The sequence below is a fragment of the Zootoca vivipara genome, chromosome 6 (assembly GCF_963506605.1).
Source record: "Zootoca vivipara chromosome 6, rZooViv1.1, whole genome shotgun sequence".
NCBI lineage: Eukaryota > Metazoa > Chordata > Lepidosauria > Squamata > Lacertidae > Zootoca > Zootoca vivipara.
In genome coordinates this window covers 56,974,844-56,993,661 of record NC_083281.1, presented here as the reverse complement: position 1 = coordinate 56,993,661, position 18,818 = coordinate 56,974,844, and the positions used below count along the sequence as shown (strand labels likewise).

At 41.7% G+C, this 18,818-nt stretch overlaps 1 protein-coding gene across 13 annotated transcripts in view; it reads right to left on the bottom strand.

Moving 5' to 3' along the window:
* NFAT5 (nuclear factor of activated T cells 5) overlaps positions 1 to 18,818 on the bottom strand; it is a 74,577-nt gene that overhangs the window by 5,318 nt on the left and 50,441 nt on the right. For all 13 annotated transcript variants that reach the window (XM_035117788.2, XM_035117794.2, XM_060276008.1 and 10 more), the window contains 10 exons: positions 16,537 to 16,729; positions 15,023 to 15,213; positions 12,529 to 12,701; positions 11,372 to 11,506; positions 11,125 to 11,177; positions 8,619 to 8,751; positions 8,148 to 8,225; positions 5,968 to 6,113; positions 1,523 to 3,920; positions 432 to 672 (listed from right to left, as the gene is read on the bottom strand). In XM_035117788.2, coding sequence (XP_034973679.2) covers positions 440 to 672; positions 1,523 to 3,920; positions 5,968 to 6,113; positions 8,148 to 8,225; positions 8,619 to 8,751; positions 11,125 to 11,177; positions 11,372 to 11,506; positions 12,529 to 12,701; positions 15,023 to 15,213; positions 16,537 to 16,729 — 3,733 coding nt within the window. In that variant the 3' untranslated portion in view covers positions 432 to 439. The remainder of the gene's footprint in view (positions 1 to 431; positions 673 to 1,522; positions 3,921 to 5,967; positions 6,114 to 8,147; positions 8,226 to 8,618; positions 8,752 to 11,124; positions 11,178 to 11,371; positions 11,507 to 12,528; positions 12,702 to 15,022; positions 15,214 to 16,536; positions 16,730 to 18,818) is intronic.

Here is an 18,818-nt window from a genome sequence, read left to right as displayed (position 1 = left end):
TGACACTTTTATGTCTCAAGAGGCAGAGCAAGGATTCCAATCACTGCCAGTAGAAAAAGAATTATGTAGAAGCCCATTTCCTTTGTATAATTTATTCAGGCAGAAAAATAAGACTTTATTTCTGTGTGGAGTAAACACAGCTGACCATGCTGCCTTGGAACTGCATATTTCAGCCTTGAGCTGAAGTCATGGCAAACAACCCCATATCCACCCTGGGATTTCTGAGCCATGGTAATCAGTTCAGTGAGAGCACTGCAAGTGTCCTAAGGGCCAGGAGAATGAGGGTTGTGAAGCTCTATTTACTCTCAAGACAGGCACTAATTCTATTATCTTTCTGGGGAAGCAGCAGAAAAGACAGACTTTTATCAGCTGCAAGAAATAAGAAGAGAATATGGCTTGGCTACAGTCTTGGACTCCCATCTCCAACTCACCTGGATAGTTAGAAGGAGCCAGCCATGTTGTTGTTCCCCTGGTTTTGTAGAGACACTAGCAGGTCATCAATCTTCTTCATATTCTGATTGGTGGTCATAGCAGAAGACAGCTGGGGGCTTTCAGACATCTGCTGGGATAGTAGACTTGTGACTGATGACTGTGCCTCACCCTGTGGCTGGCTTATTGTGATCATCTGATCTGACATCGAAGTGGGTCCAGATGTTAAGAGCTGGCCACAGTCTGTTGAGAAAGACAAGATTCATTCAGAGCACCATCCAAATTTATTGAGCAGTGAAAGGAAGCCTATTGCATTTCACATTGTACTGGCCTTATAAACATCTAGTGTCCCCACAGAGCTTTTTCCCCTAAGGCATTTAGGATCAGGGTGCTGGCGTCCCAAGAAACCAGTAGAAAGAAGTCAGACACCAACAGATGCACAAAGCATCTCATATGAAGTTAACAGCCGAGAGTTAACAGAGTGGCTGGGGGAACCCGGCCAGATGGGCGGGGTATAAATAATAAATTATTATTATTATTATTATAACAGGCCTTTTGGCTCATTCTTCTTTGTCTATTTATATATAAAATCTACTGCATAGCTAGAGAGCTCTTCCCCACCATATTGTGTGCTCTGCTGTGCTCTGAAATCATGGAGATAGGTTTACAGCAGCTCTGACACAGTTACAGAATCTCTACTTCTGGGGAAATGCTACATAAATGGCACTGAGTGAACAAACTGAATTTGGATGCTTTTGTACACATTTATACACTTAGAATGGCCTGATCACTGACTTTTATACTAGCTGGCCCTGATGGGGTGAGTTGGAGTCCAACTCTATCTGGAGGACCACAAGTTCCCCATCCTTGCTTAGACTGTAAGCAGTCTATGTCAAAATTGCTGTCAACATTGTAGTGTGTTCCCATATGGGCTTTACAAAGAAAGTCATAATTCAACACAATTTTAGATACAGTTTTTCACAGCTCAGTCTGCACAGAAGTGGCCTCCAACATTCTGGCATGACACAAGCTTCACAAAGGGAAGAAAGCACTAAAATTTAGCCAGTGACAATCCTGGATTCTCTGTACTTACTATCTTGGATGCCAAACAGGAATATTCCAGAGGTCTGCCGAGATGAAGCTGAGGAGTTCTGCAGCTGGTTCATGGAACCACTTCCAGGTGTGTTTTGGAACAAAGCAGCCTGCTGCTGCTGTTGCTGCTGCTGCGGGGGCGAAGAAGCTCCCTGGATGCCAGCCATATTGTTTGGTGAAGAGTAGAGGGGGGGCTGCTGCAACTCTTGCTGGTTCATGCTGTTCTGCAAGGCAGACATGGAAGTCGATGATATGAAGAGGGTGACAGGCTGCTCCTGAGAGCTGGAGGATCCTTGGACTAGCTGGATCTGGGGCGAGTTGTGGAATAAGGCAGGCTGCTGCTGTGACTCAGCTTGATTAGAGCCTGGGCTTTGGTTCTGAAACTGCATGGGTTGCTGATCCTGATTCATTGGTGTCATGCTGCTTTGTGGGTGGAAGAGAGACTGGCTTTGTTGTTGTTGTTGTTGCTGCTGCTGCTGCTCCTGGCTAGCCATTTGGTTAGGGTTTGGGTTGTACATCATGTTCTGCTTCTGGGATGTCATAGGGCCCATGGAATTCTGATTGCTGAACCTCAAATTCTGCTGCTGCTGCTCTTGGGAGGGTGTGCTGTTCTGAAGAGCCACCATAGAATGCTGTGGTTGGAACATGGCTCCTTGCTGGTTTTGGGGCACCTGTGATTGGAACATGCTCTGCTGCTGTTGCTGGGACTGCTCTTGGGCAAGCATAGGGCTCTGGAGGTGTGAGAGCTGAGCCTGCTGCTGCTGGAATGTCGACTGCTGCTCAGCACTGGCAGGTGTCTGCAGTGGAGAAATGGAATTCTGTGCGGCAAAGAAGGGCATCTGTTCCTCCTGTGCAACTGAGCTCTGGGGAAGGAATAGGTTGCTTGCCTGCTGGTCCTGAACCACACCCATGGGACTCTGGGAATGGAACATTGGAGGCTGCAGCTGCTCTGAGGAAGAGGCAGAGCTCTGGCTGTGGAAGAGAGCACTTTGGGTCTCCTGCGAGATGTTCTGAGCATCCCCAATAGGGCTCTGTGAGTGAAAAAGCTGAGCTTGTGAGTGGGGAGCCTGCTGCAAAAAGCTTCCAGACTGGAGAGACATCAACTCCCCACTCTGCTGAAAGAGAGTCCCGGTTTGCTGCTGTTGCTGCTGCGTTCCATTGTCCTGAACGGCCATCATACTTTCTGAGGAAGAGAAGAGGCTGACCTGCGCCTGGTTCTCCCCGCTGTGCTGCATTTGAACCATAGCTTGAAATACATTACTCTGCATCTGCTTGGTCTGACCTGGAGCTTCTTCACCTTCGGCAGAGCCAGAAGACTGAAACATGGAAGGACCGTTGGCAGGCACCACCTGCTGCTGCTGCTGCGATGGAGTACCAGCTTCATTACCAGAAACACTGGTGGGTGAGAATAGCTCACACTGCATCTGTATGTCTTCATTTGTTGTCAGTGCACTCATCAGGTGAGAAGTTTGTTGGTACACTGGGGACTGCTGGATGTTTCTATTTCCCGAAGAGGAGTTTGAGAACATGTTGGACTGCATCTGACTTGCTGCCTGGCAGAGACCTTGCTGAATCTCAATCACCATAGCTGCAGAAGTCTCCATTGCTTGCTGCTGCTGCTGCTGTTGTTGCTGCTGCTGTTGCTGCTGGCTGGACAAAGAACTTTCAGGTTGTGGATGGACATTCTCACTTCTCCCAGAGAGAAGGTCCTCAGCCCTTGAATGGACAGTGTCAGAGGAGGAAAATATCCCTTGACTGACTCCATTTTGGATCTGGCTAACCTGCTGAAAAATCTCTACATTGATTTGCTCTTGAACATCCTCGTTGTCAGACCCAGAGAACAAGACAGAGGATAGCTGCTGCTGGGCTTCCAGGACCTGCTGGACCAAATCTACACTTCCATTGTTGCTGCTGGCAGTGCTAGACTGAAAGTTCCCTGCTTGCAGTTGCTGGATTGTGTTCTGCAGCTGGCTCACACTGTTGGCTGATGAGAAAAGGTTTGAAGACATCTGCTGCTGCAACACTTGTGCCGATTCCTGGAGTGGTGACTGCTGCTGGGACGCCTCTGTCAGCTGAGACAAAGTCATGACTGCACTGTCTGGCTGCAACACCTCTCTTGGCTGGGACTCCCTGGTGGGGAACTGGGATGCCTGCTGCAACAAGGTGTCACTGTTTTGCAGCTGATTGGGACCAGAACCTGCAGGGAAGCTGCCAGGCTGGGCAAGGTCCTGTGCCTGGAGGGAGGGCATTGCCTCTGGAGTATATACCTTTGGCTGCAGCTGCTGATTTTCACTCTCTGGTGCTAAGTGAGAAGCAGAAGAGGAGAAAGTGCCATTGCCCAATATACTGGACATGTTGGTTTCCAATGTGGCTTGGGGTGGTCCGACTACACTTGTTGCCTGAGGGGGAAAGCACACAGTAATAAGACAGCACAATCATACGCTTGCATGGTGCCTCAATGAAACAACACTCTGAAAACTAAAAAAATCCTTCCAGCAGCACCTTAGAGACCAACGAAGTTTGTCATTGGTATGAGCTTTCGTGCGCATGCACATTTCTTCAGATACTGAAGAAGTGTGCATGCACACGAAAGCTCATACCAATGACAAACTTAGTTGATCTCTAAGGTGCTGCTGGAAGGAATTTTTTTTCTTTTGTTTCGACTACGTCAGACCAACACGGCTACCTACCTGTAACTAGAACTCTGAAAACTGTTTAACATTTAAATCACACCAACTGCAACATTGGATCTCTATCCCATTAGGGCATGTTGAATTTTTCAACTTTCAAATTCCAAAAATGAGGGGTGCTAAAAAGTTGTAATATGACTTGGAAATTCTAAAGATATTTTGATTAAATTAATATAATTTAGTTTTACTTGGCAAATAACTACATAAAATATTGACCTTTCATGTTTTTGTACAACTTCCAATAATTTTAAACTTTTTTATTTTTAAAAATATGTAAAAATGTGTGTAAAATTGAATATCATTAAAAATGATTGCCAAGTACTTGCAGTTATATATGACCTTGCATAACAGACAATTCAAAAAGCACAAGCAGCAAGAAGGCGGCTTACTAAATATAAGCAGAGAAGTAAGCAGGATGCTTCAATACCATCAAATGAAATAAATTTTTTGGCTGATGGAAATGAAGAATAGCTGATGCCCAAGGTGGAAATGATGGAAGTTATGAATTGAGAATAGAAAAATACACCTTCCACTTTGAATAAAAGACAGAGTACAACACATTAGAAATAAATAATTTTGCTATGCAGGACATTTGATATGCTGTTGGACAGCGAACCACAGCTCACCACAGACTTGTAGTTGATCACAATAAAATCAAGAGAGCTGAAGAAAAAGTTATCAAATCCCTGAATCAGGAATCTTATTATCTTTGTCAGAAAGTGTAGTGGGCGTGAGGTGGTTACTCACGAGTAATGACGCTGGACTCCAACCTGGCTTTTTACAGGATTATTGTGTCTACTCTGTACTATGTACTGCTCCAGAGAAGCGGACCCGGAGCAATGGATTCAAACTACAAGAAAGAAGATTCCACCCAAACATTAGGAAGAACTTCCTGACAGTAAGAGCTGTTCGGCAGTGGAATTTGCTGCCAAGGAGTGTGGTGGAGTCTCCTTCTTTGGAGGTCTTTAAGCGGAGGCTTGACGGCCATATGTCAGGAATGCTTTGATGGTGTTTCCTGCTTGACAGGGCGTTGGACTGGATGGCCCTTGTGGTTTCTTCCAAGTCTATAGTTCTATGATTCTACAGTGCAGAGCTAACTAAAACACGTCCATCTCAGTCACTTCCAGAATCTGGGAGTGCCCCCTTCCTGCTCCTCCCCCAGCATAAGAACTTGGAGACCCCCAAGCTCCTCTTACGTTCTTTGCACTTGACCCCTCTGTGTAGATAGGGCGACGGAAGCAACGTCTCCTCCTCCGAGACCTCCTGTTGCAGGCTGTGCGAGGGCTCTCTGCTACCATCTCCAAGCCCCCACTCCATCCTTCTGACCATCCCTCCTTCCTCCCCATTGGACGACTCGCTACTATCCAACTCGATCTGACCTTCCTCTCCTCCCGCAGACCCTCTGGGAATTCCCTGACAGAAAGGGTGAAATTGACTGGTTCAACATCAAAGTAAAGCACTCAGTAGAAGACCCATACCACATCTTGTTTCAGCTGCAACAAGTTAGGCTGCAAAAGAAGGCTGTGGTAGATGCTGTTTTACCAACCATTCAGCATTCAGCATGGTATGCATTTAGCAAAATGATAATCCAGACACTCTTAGGCTCAGATAGCAGTGGGAAGAGGAAAGCTGGTGTCTGAAAGATCATTAACTTGACGGGTAGAGATGATCTTTTAATAAAAGTTTTGTCAAATAAAAGTTTTGCAGGACAACCCCCCCCCCCCTCCAATCACCAGCTCTCTATGCCACCACTTACCTTAAAGACTGGAGGAGCCCTTTTTTCAGCTGTAAGTGCCATGGGAGCAGCCTCTTCACTCTTGATCACACTGTTTGGTCTGAGTGGCGTTATCAAGGCACTGGGAAGAATATTTACCTTGTCCAGGTTACAGCCACTGGTGTTCACTGCAGCAGAGAACAAACACAGTCTTACTGGTGTCCTGAAGGATAGCCACATGGGCTGAGAATAAGAGAAGGACCGGTTGCTAGGGCTACCCCTCCATTCTCCAGAAATTAGGTTGTAAAGACCAACAAGCATCTGAATACATAGTACTACCACAGAGAGGGCATTACATCTGGTAAAATGAGTCCCTATATGAGAAGGACTATACTAGTATGCTACAACAAATACAAAGCCATGTGGCAATTCACATTTGACAAAGTAATCTCAAGCCCATTATTCCACAGTAAGTGTGTTCATCTTTAAGATGCCACAAGATTGTTTTGTGAGTAATTTGATGGAAAGAGTCATCTTGATGCTTTCAGCTCTGCTTACCAAACAGGGACCTAGGAAGTTGCCTTATCTAGAGTGAGACCATTAGTCCATCTACAGTATTTTAGCTTTACCAATGGCTCTCCAGGGTTTCAGACAGTAAACGTTCCAAGCGCTACCTAGAGATGACAAGGATTGAAACTGGGACCATCTGTATACAAATCAAATGGTCTACCACTGAGCGACAGCCCATCTTCTGAAGAGTCATAAAGTTGTTATTACAGGAAAAATCACCCTGATCTCCATCAATTTGCAAGCCACCAAGTTTCCCTCATTCTGTTCTATCAAACTGCATCAACTCTTGCCAGAACACACCAACTGTTCAACTCCTTGCTTATATTAAGGGTTGTAAGTAAAGGTGAAAGTAGTAAAATAAGGGCATGAAGGAAATAGCAGTAATTTGCAAGTGTCTTTTATCAGCTGAAGAAGGGGTTTCTATGGAAATATTCCAACAAACAACTTGTACAAGCCTGCAAGTCATGAGCACATTCGTTTGAGCCAAATTGCATCAGCATTTCACTGTGACTGATGAAACATATGTAATTAACTGCAAGAATTCCAGGCTGATACAAGGAAAAGAGAAGGGATGAATTGGGATCAAAAACATAATCCTGCACACAGGAAACTGGATGAAATATTTGACACAAAGCATAATGAAGAACTAACTGTAAGTACAACACTGCCACATTTATCATCACACACTTCATGCAGACCAAGTCACACAATTATACTGATCAATACATAAATTAGTTCTGGAGAAAGAACAAATGTGCCCTATACACACAACTAGCCAAATGGAAACACTCAAATGTAAAATTGAAGCCAGGATTGGAGAAGTGTCATAATGGTAGCTGCTCTGCATGCAGGTCCCAGGTCTAATCCCCACCATCTCTAGGTAGGACTGGGAAAGAACCCCGTCTGTGACTCTGAAGAACTGCTGCCAATCAATGTAGACATTGCTGAGCTAAATCAACAAATAATCAGCGAATGCATGAGAACATCTCCTGTTCCTAGTGAGTTGGAAACATTCCAGAACAGCTATGCTGAATCTTTTCCAGCTGCAGCCCTGGAAGCCTGACAAACTCATGACCTTACTATTTATGCATGCTCTTGAGCAGCTTCTGAAACGTTAATTAGCTTCAGCAAACAATTCACTTAGTAAGAGCACACAAACCAACAGGGCCTGCCACTATAGTACAGAGCAGTAAAGACAACTGCAAAGCAAGTACTATGAATAATTTATTCTTTATTTTTATTTGAGTGGTGAGCTTTGCATTAGCAATACAACTCTTATGTCAACATTGTCATGAAACAGTTTAGCAAGTTATCTGCACTAACTTCATGTTTAGTCAGGACTTTTAACCACTTGTGGAATTCGTATGTATTAGAAGCAGCAAGACTGTACTAGAGTAATTGCAATATTAAAGCTCCAGCATATACCACTGTCTCTGTAACCAGGAGTCTTAGGCTGCAATCGTATGCCCACTTACTTAAGAATAAGTCCCACTGAGCTCAAAGCGATTTACTTCTGAGTTGACATGCAAAGGACTACACTCTTAATCTGTGATCACAATAAAGCTTTTATGAAAATCTCTCTGAAAGGTCTGCAAAAAATTGGTGTAAGTTAGAACTCAAAGAGAATAATACCACTGCTAAGAATTAGATACCTTTGATAGCATCATCAAAAGAGCAAGGCTGGGTTGGACTGGGTATTTCCTGCTTCACATTCACATTCAGAGTACCAGCTGCAAATGCAAAAGACACTGCTGACTTTCAGAACAGATGTAAAGCAAAGTTTTCCCTGTAAGGTGAAAGGTACATTTTTAAAAAGTTCATCTTTATTTTCATGTGTGCAGTGGCGGGGAGACCTTAACTCAGGTCTTTGTAATACGGTGTAGCCCCAAACTCATCTTCCTCCCATAAACCCTTTAAACTTCGGAGAGAGGCTCTCTTCAAAGAATGAGAACAAGTCCCTGGTGTGCAGCTATCAGGTCAAGTAGTGCAAGAGGTGTCGCCCACCCAACAGTCTTGCTTTCTTCCTCAGCCTCTTCCAAAGATATAACAATTAAAATACAAGAAAAACTGTGCAGAAGAATTTGCCAATGGCCATCTCTACAGCTTCATCATTTTCAACATACATGTATCAGGAGTGTAAGTAAATTGCTGTATGTCATGTGATCTTCCGGCATTGGTCACCACATAGATCCCCACAGAAACCGGGGCAGTTATTTGCTGGTCGTGATATGGTGGCACCTTCACAATTAGATGATTCTGAATCCAAAAAAGAAGTTTGTTAGAGCAGACACCTTACCAACTTATATCTTCACAGACTAACACTACAAGACCTAATCATAAGAAGTAAAGATTGGATTGGAGGCACCAAGGATCTGCTGAGAAATCTACCCAGCTACTAACTGTAAAGCTGAATCTCTTTAACATACCTATCAGTGCTGAGAGCACACAGGAGAAAAGTCTTACTCAGCATAATCTTCCTATCTCTGCTACTACAATTTTCTTAATTTAAAAAAACCTGCACATAAGCAGCAGCTCACTGTTTCCTTGTTTTGCTTTGCTATAGCTTCCACTGCTCTTCCACCAGCTCATCCACCAAAATGCCAGTCAGGGACTTAGGTTGTGCAGTGGCAGCAATGAAAAAAATACAGGGAGGTGGTTTTGAGGTTCCGCAGCAACTAGTAGTATCCAGAAGCAGACCAGAGGTAGGATGTAGCACCAGTAACCTTATTCTCCATTAATTTGTATAGCCTCCTTTTAAATCTGTCAAAGTTGACAGCCATTACCACATCTTGTGATATGAAATTCTATAGATAACTATGCTGGGGATGGGGAGGCAGACATAATACCCATCAGTTTATCTGCATTATTTATGACTAAATCTGAAATAATTTCCTCACCCAACAAAAACCTAAGCTCAATTTAAGATCCATGATAACAGTAGGTTATCAAATTAAATCATAGCCAGAAATATTGGGAACTTATATTTCTGTTTTTAAGTAGTAAATAGCATATGACATGTATGCAAAACAGAAAAGTAATGATATCTTTATTTGGGTATGTTATCATCACAAAATCTTATAGAAATAATTAATAGTAACTTGGACTGTTTGGTCCTGATAGCTAGGGATGGTGAGAGTTGTAGTCAAACAACATCTGGGGACCCAAGGTTGAGAAAGGTCTAGGTATTTTTCCACTGTCAACTGTATTTACCCTAGATTCTTAAAAACATAATCACCACCTTGCTGGATCAGACATTGACCCAACTAGTCCAGCAGCCTGTTCTCACAGTGGCCAATCAGATGCCTCCATGGGAAGCAGGGCATGAACACAACAGACATGTTATATGGTTACCAATATTTTTTTAAAAAAGTTTCAACAATTTTATCTTTGTTTTTAATTAATGATGGTATTATGTATATTTGTTTTTTTTTGGTTTGTCGATATTAACCATGCTTTATATATAATTTTATTTGTATACCACCTGGAAAAAACTTTGATCAAGCAATTTGTAAATTTTCTAACTAAATAAAATAAACAGTACTCTCACCAGCCACCTTCTCCAGCAACTGGTAGTCAAGAGGCATACTACCTCTGATAGTGGAAGAAGTAAACAGCCATCATAGGTAGTACCCATTGATAGGCTTATCCTCCATTAATTCAAGAAATGGTCATCACCAAATCATTTTGAATCCATAAAATAGCATTGTAAAAGGAGAGAAGATATTAAGATTATAACTTTATGGATTCAAAATGTTTTGGTGACAGTAAGATTTCTTGAAGGAAAATATAAATAATACATATTTAACCCTAGTGCAACAGTAGATTTGAGTTTGGATTCCCATCATTAGAAGACTAGAACTGAGTTAACCATTTTTTATGGCAGTCCTTATGGTAGCAGCTGCACAAAAGCCAATTTTTGATCATCCTACTTCCAAAATGAGAGTCAGCACACCTAGAAGAGGAATGGCTGCTTGCACAGGAACCTTTGCTGTTCTGTATCTCACAAGCAGGGCAGAGGTGGGAGGTGGAGAAAGAAATGACACAAAGACTGAAGTCACTATTGCCCCAATAAACAGAAGAAGTATAGTGCTCACTCACATAATCTCTATGCTTAAAGGCTGCAATGGCTACCACTACATGAAAGAGAAGAGACTGCTTAGGTTGTGAAAAAATGTGAAATGTACCACAGTCTTGCAACTCAGGTTTAAGGAGTAGGGAGTAAGAGAAGAAATAACAACTGAGCACTGCAACAGGATAAAAGCAAATAACTTTTTGCAAACTATTTGTACACACACACAAAAAGGTGACCCAGCCAGATACTATTTATGTCAAAATATATGTCCATGAACTTTGATCCAGTCTGTTGGTCATATGATGGTTTGACAAAAAATTAAGCCACATGAAGGCAGCTTCTGTAGCAAATTTACCTTTTTTTAACTTGGGCATAAAGAGCTTGGAACTCATATTTCAACTTCATATATGCTTTCTAAATCCTTCCTTCCAAATATACGATAAGAGGAAAAATTCTTTAGCAATTAATTCCTCAGGCATAAATGAACAACTGTATCCCAACTATGAACAAGGAAGATTTTACATCTGGCTTTCTGTGCATTTTTAAAAAGCATGTACCTGATGAAACAGCTCCATGTCAATTTCTGCTTCCCCTTTCCAAGAGTTTTCATCTGTTTGAAAGCAAAAGAGAGTAGAATTACTGCACAAGCTCAGCTAAGTTTATTCATTGTCAGGGAAGCTGGTCACAGGAACCACCTACCTCCTTGGCTACCTGCAGAGGCAGTCGTTAGCCCAACTCCATCCACAATGGTCTCCCCACCCCTCACCTCCATTCTCAGTTTGAGTATGTATGTATGGTTCTCACCAGACATATTCTCTTGAAAGATCACTTTTGTTCCCTTCAGAAAGTTCTTGCCAATTAAAAAGACTTCCTCTTCTCCCTTCACAGAACAACTGTGCAGGCTTTTCTTTAGAATCTCTGGTACACCAGCTGGCTGAGCTACAAATTGAAAAAGAGAAGGGATATTTATTATATACACCCCCACACCTGCAACTTAATGCCAAAATGGGCTTCTAAGTGGTTTAACTGACAACGTGCAAAAAGTTGGCATCATCCCCCAATGTCTCAATCTGGAACTGGTCATTTGGCTTGCATGGCATATAGGAAAGCAGAACGTACAGAGATTCTGCTTGGGTGCAGCAAAACATGCCCATCTTTTAATTCATCAGAGAAAAGAAAAGCACAACTCCCCTAGGAATTGGCACGACTGTAGTCTACTAGAATGTGCTCATCATAGCATTTCCCCCCTAGGTAACACTGAAGTAAAATAGCACTGGTTTTCTCTTTTATAAATGGGCTAGTGCAAGGAGTTTCAAAAATCAACCAACTGTCACATACAACATCTTAGGGGGCTTTAAAATTTGTCTCACAACATGTTCCATAACAATTGGCTGAACATGTACATACAGTCTTCAGCAAGTTTCCAAATACAAATATGCTCTATATCAATATTACACAAAAGTTAGTCATTTTGCCCAGATGCAAAAAGTTGGCATTTTAAACACAACTGTGCAGTTTTAAGCCTCAAGCCAGCAACAAATAATTCAAACCACAGAAGCAAGCTATCTCAGGCTAGGAACAGTAATTTTTCTTTGCCGAAGTCTTGTGATATATGCCACCATGTGCACTTCTTGGTGAGTGACAGGGCACACTGTTAATTTGGATGTAGGCCAGATCCCCTACACCCAAGTTTGGGTTAACATTGAAAATAGATCAATGATGGATCCAATTAGATATGCTATAAGCCTACACAGAAAAAGAAATTTCATTTAAAGCAGCATGCGGACTCCTAGCAGCACAGACACATATGAAAGCTAAGTTTGTTTAAGGTCTAGGCAATTTATTTGGTTTATTCATTCTATTTTGTAATTAAAGCAGAAACTAAAATGCAGGGCAACTGAATAAACAGGCGACCCAAAGCCCCAGCAAGATGGGCCTCAGAGTTTGACTTTACAACTTACTGCACAGAATTGGCGAGGACGGCGTCTGCAGGGTCAGAATGGAACCATCCTTCCGAGTGATGTTAACACGGAACACTAGCCTGGCCCGAGTGCTTTTTTTCTTGGAGCCAGCAATGCCTATTCGAGCTTCAACATCTGCATTCCTCAGTTTCAGTATTCCAACACAGTCCACCCTAGCAACACAAGATTAAAGTTACCTACCCAACTTGCTTTCAAAGAGACCACATAAGTTTTGCCAAGCTATGGAAAACAGCAAGCTTCCTAGGTCTCCAGGAACATGGGTATTTAACCCCAAGCCAGAGTTGCCCATACAAACACTACAGCTGCATGTGCCTCTACAGTTGCAAAGATGATGGAAGCAGCCACAAAAAGCTCCCTCACCTCCAAGCTCTGCAGCAACAGCTACTGTCAAAACTGCAAGCCTTAAATTGGAGAAGTGTCTGTGCTAATACCTCTGCTAAGGCAAACAGTCACTTGCTGGCCTTGGGAAATTCATTTTCAGCCTCTCTCCACCTCCCCCATTAAAAGGGGACACAGCAGCTTGCTTACTAGGTGTGTTAAGAGGATGGCAAGCAATCACTTTGCATGTTATTCAAGGCAGATAAAATGTTCTTTTAAATGTGTTGTGAGAAGGGGGGTATTGGTTTTTTGTTTTTGTTTTTATTATGTATTTTGTGTTCTCAATTTCTATTTTTATGCTGTGAACCGCCCTGTGATCTTCGGCTGAAGGGTGGTATACAATTTTTTTAAAAAAAAATAAAAATATTTTTCTTAACTACGGAAGTGTGAAATCCAAAAGAGGCTGCTTTATGCAAAGTTTATTTGGCTTCCATGCAATGTGCCTCTAACAAAGAACAGCTGCAGGTGGGTTCTTAAACAAACCTATACACAAATTTCTCTGGTCCAATAGTTTGAAAATAGAAATAAGTTTAAGCTTTGTCATGTAAATGGCACAAATAAAAACAAGAGCCATGATCCAAGAATCCTCAACAATGGCCAAAATAAGCAATTCGTATTATGGCCAAATACTTCCAAAATATCTTTTTTCAGAAACTAAAATAACCACCTAAATGCAACCTCCCCATAACATTTGCTATAAAATACATTCATCCTAAATATTCAGAGAGAGTTGGCTAATGCATTCAAATATACCAGAGGGGAAAATAGCATATTTAGAGAAAAGCAGAAGATGGCAGTAGCACTTCAGATTCAGCTGAGGCATCAGTAGCTCACAGATCATATTTGGTGGGAGACAAGGAAGAGCAATGAATCGGGACAACCCAATTATGCAACCCAAATAGCTTTGTGCTCACTGAAAGACAGCATTGTTTATTCCATCAGCAGTCACTGCTACTGAGTCAGCACTATGAGAGCACTTCATCTTACAAAATTCTTCTAGTTTCAGATAGCAGCCCAGTTAAGAGCATTTTGACAAGAGCACAGCTGATTCATTCACCTAGACTTGCCACCAGTTCACTGACAGCTTTCACAGTGTTAACTGGGGAGGCATACTTTTGTCCTGCCTTCCACCTACCTTGTCTTACAGCTGTCAAAAGAAAAACACCCCACAAGACAATGAAAAGTGGGGAGAGCTGCATTTTCCAGAAGAGTCTCTACAATGTCACTTTTGCCAATCAGTTATTTGTTGTTGTTTTTAAAAAAGAAAAAAGAGTTTGGAATAATATGCCTTATAGTCTCTTCTTCATCTTATTTTCTTGTATCTAAAATGCTTTACTGTATAAACATTATATTTATATTCATGGTCTTAAAAGTTTTCATTGTATACAATGTGTCAGCCTAAGCAAAGGAGGGAGCAAACTGTCTATCTTTTAGCATCCAACATGCTGGCAAGTAGTCCAATTCAACTGTTAAGATGTACAGTGGTACTTTGGGTTACAAACACCTCGGGTTATAGACTCCGCTAACCTGGAATTAGTACCTTGGGTTAAGAACTTTACCTCAGGATGAGAGCAGAAATCGCGTGCTGGCGGTGTGGTGGCAGCAGGAGGCCCCATTAGCTAAAGTGGTACCTCAGATTAAGAACGGTTTCAGGTTAAGAAAAGACCTCCGGAAAGAATTAAGTTCGTAACCAGAGGTACCACTGTATTGGTACATGAAAGGCTCCTCCACATTCAGAGCTTTATAGGCAAACTGGGGCTGCCCAATTAACTTCAGCAGTAGGGGATGTTACATGCACTGAAATGCTGTGCATATAGCGTTGTGACACAAAAGTGTCTGCTTACATGCATTTTGTGCAGACCAAAATCCCAAGAGCTCTAGATTGGGGCCAGTGTGCAGGAAATAATTTAAGTATATTCAAGTAGTTCCCAGATTTATTGCCTTTTATTGCAATTCAAAACGCCTGATCTGAGTAGATACAGAATCATAAAGAGCTGAAAGGGACCTCAAATTGTCAGGTAATCCAAAGTAGGAAATATGCTGCTCAGAATCACTGAGAGATCCAGAAATAGTACAATGAAAAACAGTGACTTACGCCAGGGTCATGTTGTTGTTTGGATCCAAGCCCACCTCAATGACGGTGGTACCCTCTATGTCGACCTCTTTGCAGGGTGTGGTGTTTCGTCCTGTAACCCTGCAGGCCTGATAGAACCCATGAGGTTTCACCCGACCAGAGTCATTCCCCACAAAGACCTGCAGCGTCACAGCCTCATTGTGACCTTCCAGCTAGAACCATAAAACAGGCAGTGAAGCGTTAATAGACTACAACAGGCAATGCAAATAATTTGCAAATATTACAATGTAAAGGTATTTTGAATATCAGAACACTAGTTAGTGTTAAAACCCAGTGGTGCACGGAAAGTCTTCTCTTTTCCAAAACAGCTCAACTCTTCAGTTGTTGCAGGCTATGTTAAACCAATTTAATTCCAGTTAATTATGCAATATCTCAGTTATACTTCCCTGAGTCTATCAAACAGGAATCAGAATCCTTGCTTATACACAGCAAATCTGCAATTTAGTCCCAAACTAAAATCCTTTCATCTTTATTCTAGTGTGTTTTTTGTACTTTAATTATGTATCCATTCAGAAACAGTGGCATTTTCAAAAGCCTATTAGAAATTAATGGACTTTAATCTAAACATGTAGTTATAAAATAAAGAAACACCTCATCACAAAACAGTCCTAAACACTTCTAGATTAATAAATTCTTCAGAAACTGTACATGCACAAAAACATATAAAAGCAATTCAATCTGTACACTATTAAGATACATCTTTCAAACTTTATATTTGCTCAGAAAGTGATGTAGTTAAGTGATTGCAATATCTCTCCCCAAATAATCCATGCTATTTTTTGTTCTATTAGGTGTTTAACATCCACAAATATTCAAGGGCAACATGAGCAAAACAGAGAGCAATGATTTCCCCACCAGCTAGATTAGTAGCATGTTGTAATTCCTTGGTGCACTGTGGGGCTAAACGTCGATCTCCCAGAAGTCTGTCCACACTCCAGGCTAAAAGTTAGAAAGCTATTGTAGGCACAGAGCCCCATTCAGTTTTAGCACAGTCGTTGAGGGCTTCCTCACACCTTTTTCTGATGCACTACATCACAGCTTGCCTAGTTTCTGATGAACAGCCCCACAGACAGTGCTCTGTGCATTCATTTCACCGTTAATTGCTGAGAGCAGCTATTGGTCTATATTTACACATCCTCCACTCAACAAGAAAGGCTGCTCTGTACTAAACTAGGAAACATCCAGACCTCTACTCTCCAAACAACAAAAAAGCCCCATCCCTGAGAAATATGGAACTATATACACAGATTCTAAATTAGTGCAATTTAAAACTTAGAATGACAACATCAATACTGAAAAACACACCAGGGCACTGGCAACAGTTTGTCACTGCAGGAAACCCATGAAGTCCTGGAGGACATAGTACGTTTGTCTTTTGGGCTGAGTCAGGTTTGGCTGGGGCTGAAGAACTGGATTTTCACTTTCCATAAATGGCAGCACACTCTTGAATTGGCCCACCCCAAAAACTGGCCTACCTTTACAGTGGGGAATCCTTGTTGTGTTCTGTCTTTCACCGAGCCCCGACTGCCCTCAGTTAGGTAGCGAGCTCTGTGCTGTGTCTCTGGCTGCACCATTATCTTCAGCTCCTTGCCTTCACTTTTACCAGGATACTGACCACATAACATAGGACTCTTCTTGCCTCCAGTTGTTTTTGGGGTTTCTGATGTTCTACAGAGTTAAAGCAGACCAGTGATTTCAGTTACCAGAGGCTTTCTTTAAAAAACAAGCACAACTGGGGTGGGGAGGGGGAAGAGAAAAGAACACAGAACTGGGCCATACTTAAATCTACCAATATAAAATCACAACGCAAGACTGCAAACTGGGAAGAAATGTAGAATGGGGTGTGTGGTTTCATGTACCGTACTCACAACAGAAATTCAGTAACTAAACCACATAGCCTGAAACTTAAGCCCTTTTAATCTTTGTTTTATGTAAGAATGTAAGAAAAAGGCACAGTGCTATTTAAGCAAAAATACCTGTACTGTACTGTATAAATCTAGTCAGTTGGCATGAGATGGCAGCCATCTTAAAACTGTTCATAATGCTTTCCTCACTAATTATAACCATTTTGAACAGTGGTCACTGTAAATCCCTACACTATGTAATTAAATGCATAGAGCTGAGCAGACCTCACATTGTATATGCAAAATCCTGCATCCTTTAAGTGAAACATGAATTTTGAAATGGATATATTTAGGCCAATAAATCCATTTTAGGACTATTAAAACACAATATTCCTTTAATGACTATATTGATTGTGATAAAACTATTTATATTCTGGACATCCAGGCCATATCCCAGACCACATGGCTGCTGGATGCTACTTATTTGTGTCCTGAGATTACAACTGCTTCACTGTTCATTAGTTTTTTTCTTATATACAAGTGGCCCAATCCAGCAGCACTTGAAACTTTCCACCAAATTAAAGAGAGAGCATATGTAACTCTCCCAGTGAAATCAATGGCACTTAAAATAGGATTGTGCCTACATTTCCCCCTGTAGCATAAATGCAATTATTAAAACAATAAAACACTGTACATCAATCTTCGCCAGGCTGAAAACATTAAATGTTTTATTACAGTGATGCAGATTTAGCAGTAGGAATCACTCATGGACTGACCTGATTAAACATTTTTCTATTTTGCAACACAAAGAAAGGGGCCTCTGCCCTTTTCAGAAGTAGATTAGACAGAACAGCATCTAGCTGTTGCTAATGTACATTCTGTGTAGCATCCAAGGTGAAGAGAAATATTTCAGTGGTAAAAGGAAAGGCTGGCTTTGCTCCTGACCTTGCAGCAGTTCAAGTTTACAGACACTATATAGTGACGGATCAGTCTGATTTATTTCTTTTAGAACCATCTCTTTAAGCTGCTGAGTCTGCTCCATGCAACACGGCTCAGCCTCTAACCAGCAACATTGTTTAGAAACTGCATTGAATGGTCAGTTCCATAAATGAAACCAATTTGAAGAAGGCCCCCAAAGGGCACTGCATTTCGGACATCCCTAGCTTCAAGATTATTAGGAATGCTGTTTCAACATGCCCTATCCCTGAAGTGAACAGTAAATTGCAAGAACTCGGGCCAGAAGAAAAATGGATTTCAAATATATCTTCACAAGGTTTTATTTGTGTGATGAAGAGTTCAAATAGGAATCAATCCCAGTATAGTAGGCAAATAAAAATAAATTCCAGTAAAAAATCAGGACAAGGCCCTGTTTTGACAATTCTTTGTCAGCAAAGATTCACAGGTCAGAGTGTACCAAGTCTGTTTGTACCGAGGCAAGCAGACTTGGTACACTCTGACCTGTGAATCTTTGCTGACAAAGAATTGTTGAAACAGGGCCTTGTCTTGATTTTTTACTGGAATTTATTTTTATTTGCCTACTATACTGGGATTGATTCCTATTTGAACTCTTCATCACACAAACAAAAACCTTGTGAAGATATATTTGAAATCCATTTTTCTTCTGGCCCGAGTTCTTGCAATTTACTGTTTATTTCTGGACTTTACCAAGAACTCCAATTTCTACTGCTATCCCTGAAGTGGGCTTCTGTTTGTACAAGTCCTCACTGGCTCACAGGGAGAATGGGAATGAATTGTGGGCTCTGCAGATCTGAGTGCCTACGTATATTTTAAGCTTGTCCTCTGTGAACCAAAAAGTACTTGTCTTCTTTCTTGAACACCAGCATGTGCACTATAACATCAAACCAGGGGCATAGGCAGCCCTAAGCCAGTTCTCATAATACAGCATTGAGCAA